Raw genomic sequence first — 6,000 nt, 5'->3', positions numbered from 1 at the left:
TCTAGAATTGTAAAAAAAATAAAGCTTAATACTTTGCAGATTTCGTCTATTGCAGGTTATTTTTGGAACGTAACTCCCGCGAATAACGAGGGATCACTGTATATCAAATAATAAATTAAAATGCATTTTCAATTGAGAAATCAAATGCTCCACTGTATTTAATATTTAATTTTTATGATCAACTCAGTATAAACCTGTAATATCTAAATAATAAATCAAATGCTTAAACCAGCAACCCAAACGGAAACCGATTGAGAAATCAAATGCAATTAAGGAGTGCCAATCTAAATGAGGAGTGCCAGTTTATATATATAAAACATGCACAAAAGCCTTACAAATATACTTTGCTAAATACAAATTAAACAGATTTTATTATGAATTTCAGGAAATAATCCCTTTAAGAGTTTCATGTTAATGTTACTTTCACCGTCTCATTAAGGGAAACTCCTGAGATAATTAACATATATCTCTGAACTTTAGTAATAAATAAATATAAAATGCTGTGCTAATGTGGTTGCAGTGTATGAATGTGTGAATTGAACAAACTAATTTGGCCGTAGTGTATGAGTTTGTGTGAATAAGATAGAATGTATGGGTGTTTCCCAGTACTGGGTTGCAGCTGGAAGAACATCCGCTGCTTTATTTCACTGTACACTTTGGAATTGTAGATAGAAATCATCTTTATGTTGAATAAAACTGTTTCTGCTTTTTCTGCAGGTGTATTCGGTGCTGATGCTGAGATGAAGGCAGTATCAGTGATGGAGGGAGATTCTGTCACTTTAAACCCTGATCAGGAATTACAGGGGATTGTTCTGCTACTTTGGAAGTTTGGAGACAACGGTTCCACCATTGCTCACATCAGTGGAAATAAGACCTCATATCCTACTAAGCAGAAGATATTTACAGACAGACTGATGCTGAAAGAGACTGGATCTCTTACCATCAACAACATGAGACACAATCACTCTGGACGTTATAAACTAGAGGTAGACCACAGTGGAGGGAGATTAGAATCAAGCTTCTTTGTTACTGTAGATGGTGAGCAAACATTGATTCGCAAAATCAAGCCATTTTAATTATTTATTATTTAATAACTAGTTTTAGAAACGGGTTCCTCAAATTCTTCAAGTTATAGGTTTACTCAATTTTCTACTCTTTAAAATTGTATCTATTTATTAGCCATTCTAAATTTTAACTGAGTTTGAAAACGACTCTTAATTTAATTATTTAAGGATATTTGTGCAGACTTAATATAATGTGTCTCTTTAACTAAGCTCTAGCAAGAATATTAATTCAGCCTATTCATTTTTGCGTTTGCGGCAAAAATAATTATAAATAATTGGCATAGTAACCATAATATAAACCAATTTTTGTAAAATTAAATATTTTGTGTGAATGTTTCTTTTGCAGAGCCTCCACTTGTTTTTGAAGCTTATCAAGCTGAAAGAAAAAGCTTGACAGTGACAGAGGGATATCCAGTCATTCTTCACACTGGTATTACTAAACTACACGGAGATGAGCTGATAGTGTGGAGGTTTGGTGTTGAAGGAAAACTCCTGGCTAAAGAAGATAAAGAGATCAAGAGTCCACCATATTATGATACTGATGAGAGATTCAAAGGCAGACTAAAGCTAAATGACCAGACTGGATCTCTGACCATCAACAACATGAAAGACACAGATGCTGGACTTTATACAGTGAAGATCAACAACAACAAACTGACAACATACAGAGATTTCACTGTTACTGTCAGTGGTGAGTAATGTCATGGTCTGTAAATAACTCAGATGATCTGATGTAAAATTTTATCATGAGGAATCAACTGTTCTTTTTTTATATAAATAAATGCAATGTTGTGGATCAGCGTGTTCATAATGTCTGTCTTTATCTTTACAGGTTCAGGTCTGACTTCAGCTGCTGTAGCAGGAATTATTATTGGTCTGCTGATGCTGTTTGCTGTTGTAGCTGGATCGGGTTTTCTTTACCATCGCCGCATGATTGCTGAACAACAGAAACACATGGGTAAGTATTATAGATGCAGCAAGAAAAAAAAAAAAAAACGCTGGGTTTTATTTGTGACTAGTTTGATTTTAAAAGTATATGATTATTTTTTTCATCAGTATTTGATTGTGGCATGATTTATTGATTCAGTTTAATCATTCTATTTATATAATTATTTATTAGAGAGAGAATGGCATGACGTTTAAATAATTTACCTATTATTTCCTTTAGATAAAATACAATTAGGGTACATGTACACTGCAGATCTTGATGCTCAATTCCGATTTTGTGACTGTATCCAATTTTTTTGATGACCTACTTACATCATCTTTTAAAAGTGACTCGTATCCGATCATCTGCATTTACAAACGGCAAAGGTGCAATGACCAGGAAAAAGAAGAGTGGGCGTTGACTGACTAATTAAAGAGTGCTCTTTTCTCTATTCCTGTATGCAATCTGTTCGCATCTTTTAATAAGCTGTTTTACTTTAGTTTATGACAGAAAGGTTCTCATTTGTCCATCTTCTTTAGATAAATAGGCTTTTTTAAACCTTTAGGCATCTTAATGTAATGTCCATGGCGTGATTTATGCACGTGATGTAGCTATGCACTAGTTTTATATTAGTTTGTATTGGTTACGTGGCGGACATAACATGTTCTTGCTCTGGTTAACATGCTTAAATACCTGTGTTATATAACAATATAAAAGCTGTTTGAGTCCTCGTGTATGAGATTTAAGGTTTGGGACTCTGGTGAGGTCTGCTTTGAAATAAAGTGTCAGACCTGACATCATCCGCTATGGTTTTTAATGACGCGCGACTCGCATTGACAGGTGAAAACCCAATCTATCTGCTTACACTGCAGACACGAGAACACAGATCCGAATCTTATCGGATAAATTTCCACATATGAATAAGGCCTGATTCTGATTTGAGTAAATCGGAATCCATGTGATTTGTTCCTGCTTACACGTACATGAGCCATATCCGATCTGTGTCACATGGGAGAAAAAAAGTCGGAATTGAGTCCCTTGAACAGCGCAGTGTAAATGCGGCCTTATTGTAGTTCACTAATGCAACTGGATACATTTAATTTTAGTGTTGTGTAAATAAGGTATTTAAAAAGAGCTTTTCTCTGTTGCTTTTAATCCTGATTTTTGTCAAATATGTGGAATTAACAGCTTTTTAAACTAATGTGCAAAAAACAGCTTTAACATAAATGTGAGAAGTTTTATTATTAATTTACGAGATGTCTTTTGCTGATGTTATTGCATGCATTATTGTAAATTGCTGCAGATGGTTTATAAAGTCATTCAAATAATGAAAAGTTTATTAACATGTAACAATGACATAAAATGTTGCAGTTCTTTCTTGCTGACAGTTTCTGTCTCTTCATGTCCAGTGAAGTTTTACTGACTCATTACAATCTATTTTCTCTCTTTTCATGTGCTTCTGTGTCCCGTGAAGTAAAAAAAATACATACAGCAGAGAGAGAAAATGTGACTTTAAAGACTAAAACTAAACTACTTGAAGGTGATGAGATCCAGTGGTGGTTTAGCAATGAAAACTTCCTAATAGCTGAAATAATTGAAGGGATTGGAGAGACATATGATGGTCTTGATGGGAGATTCAGTGACATCCTGGAGCTGGACAAGAAGACTGGGTCTCTGAACATCAAGAACATCAGACGTAAACACACTGGTGATTATAGGTTAAAGATAATCAAGCGGAGCAGAGAAACCTCAAATTTTAATTTCAGTGTTTATATTAAAGGTGAGTATCTGCAGTCTTTTGGCAGTGATCATCACTGTTCTTCCACATGTATTTTTATTTTTTAACCTTTTCTTCTGTGGTTTAATTATCTAAAACTCGTGTCACTGCAGTATTTAGTGCTTATGAATAATCATGATCTAGCTAGCCGTTTCTGCACATGATAAAAATGTCAGTTCTGGATGTTGCCTCAAGCAGTATTTATTGCTAATATTTTTATTTATAGCAGATCTTGTACTGTAAGTTTTTATCTCAGTCGAAACACAGAAAACTGTCTGCTTGAGCTAATGCCATCCTTTTCTTTCTGTTTTCTGTGCTGCTGTCACACACGAAGAGGAGAAAATGATAGTGAGTTGTGGAGAATCTGTCACTCTTAAGGCTGATGCTGAAATACAGAGAGAGGATGAGGTACAGTGGCTGTTTCATATTGAAAATGATCTGATTGCTAAAATGACCGGCAACACCAGAGAGATAACATATCCTGATGAGAGATTCAGAGACACACTGAAGATGGACGAGAAGACTGGATCTCTGACCATCAATAACATTGGAGATGAACATACTGGACTTTATAAAGTGAAGGTCATCAGCAGAGGAGAAGCCACGTACAAGACATTCACTGTTTACATTAACGGTGAGGATCTCACGTCTTTCAGTGCAGTGATCATCTCAGTGTTTCCTCATGAAACATTTTTTTTCAGTGATTTAATGGTCTCAAACTCTAGGATATAAAGATGTATTCTGTCACTGCAGTATTTAGCATTTGTATATAATCCTGATCTCATGGTTTTTACACCTGTTAAAATACTTCAGATTCAGTTTCAGTTCTGGATTTTGTTTCCTCCAGCAGAATTTATATTCTGTTGTATTGATCAGAGGCCTATACCGTAAAGGCAGGTTAGCTGGCTAGCAAGTTAAATTTAAGTTTGGTTTGCACCAAATCTGGGTTTAAGTACCATGAAGGTAGATCAGCTTAGATCGCTCTTTGTTGTCATGTTATCTTGCACTACATGGTTAACCTTCTCTGGGGCAGGATATGTTATGGTTTAGAAATTGTAAGCAATCAACTGTGACACATCTATGATGCAATGAAGCCACTCCTCCTAATCCTCTTGCTGCAAATTAAAGGTCACTTTAAAATATTAAATCAGATGATTTTAATGAGGTTTTTTATTCATTATAATTATTTTTAGATAATGTATAATTATTCTATTTGTAATGCAGTAGACATTTGCAATTGTAGTTTATTATTTTTATATTATTTACTTTTTTTTTTTTTTATATATGTAGTCTCTGAATACCTATACAGTACACATAATCAGCTATATACCTTTTTCTTCGTTGCTGTATGGAGGGTGCCATAGTGACCAGCGTCTTCCGGTAGGATGCTTAGAACTTCAGTTTACATTTGTTATAATTTAATATTAATATTATGGTTCTTCAGAGTTCAGTGTGTTCAAACGTGTTATTTTGGCGGCGTTTACACAGCTCGCTGTTTTTGGGGCGTGTTGCTTCACATGAAAATTAGTTTTAAATTCCCGCCGAACGTAACAAGGGGGCGGAGCCAAGAGCTCGCCCGATAGGCAGACAGAGAGAAGCAACCTGAGTGAGAGGATGAGCATTCAGCTGTACATGTTCGACTCAGACTAGAGATGCGCGGATGGGCTATTATTTCATCCGCAACCGCATGACAAAATTAATCATCCGTCCGCCATCCATCCGCAGTAACATTTTTGACCAATTTTTAAAACCGCACCCGCCCGCCATCTGCTGATTGGGCTCTTTATTTGAATGGCTTATTCCTTTTTTTTATTAAATGAATGTTTCTTTATTGATCATTATATAATAGAGAATGACTTTAATGTAGACATGCAGTTAATCCAAACGTGTAAGTCATTAATTGACGACGCTTTGAAGTGACGCTAAAGATACGAGGACGTGTCTTTTCACTTGATTCGATTCCTCGGTCCTTCAGTCTCCTCCTTGCGTCCTTCCCTCGTATCCCGGTGGGGTGGAAACACGAGGAAAGAAAGCAAGGAAAGGAAACGAGGATGCACAAATAAGAAATGAGAAGCGCCCGAGCTCTCAGAATATCAGCAGTGAACTCCGTCTCCAATCGGCGCACAGGGACAAAAATAAATAAATAGCCTAAATTAAACGCACTGTACTATATAACTTTTTTTATTGTAGCCTAATAGAAAACGCATTGACACATCATTTCAACATGCTGC

General features: G+C 35.7%; 1 protein-coding gene across 5 annotated transcripts in view; it reads left to right on the top strand.

Moving 5' to 3' along the window:
• Positions 1-6,000, top strand: part of LOC103908669 (cell adhesion molecule CEACAM3) — a 42,231-nt gene that overhangs the window by 14,755 nt on the left and 21,476 nt on the right. For 3 of the 5 annotated variants that reach the window (XR_012397712.1, XM_073937227.1, XM_021469549.2), the window contains exons 2-6: positions 718-1,038; positions 1,411-1,755; positions 1,897-2,022; positions 3,467-3,772; positions 4,104-4,403. Coding sequence is in view for 3 of the 5 variants with exons in the window: in XM_073937227.1 (XP_073793328.1) it covers positions 718-1,038; positions 1,411-1,755; positions 1,897-2,022; positions 3,467-3,772; positions 4,104-4,403 (1,398 nt within the window). In the remaining 2 variants the exon portion in view is untranslated. Of the gene's footprint in view, positions 1-717; positions 1,039-1,410; positions 1,798-1,896; positions 2,023-3,380; positions 3,773-4,103; positions 5,243-6,000 lie in introns of all 5 variants that reach the window. The other 2 variants (XR_012397713.1, XM_073937228.1) reach the window with 2 other exon arrangements.

The sequence above is a fragment of the Danio rerio genome, chromosome 22 (genome assembly GCF_049306965.1).
Source record: "Danio rerio strain Tuebingen ecotype United States chromosome 22, GRCz12tu, whole genome shotgun sequence".
NCBI classification, from domain to species: Eukaryota; Metazoa; Chordata; class Actinopteri; order Cypriniformes; family Danionidae; genus Danio; species Danio rerio.
This window is presented reverse-complemented; position numbering and strand designations above follow the sequence as displayed.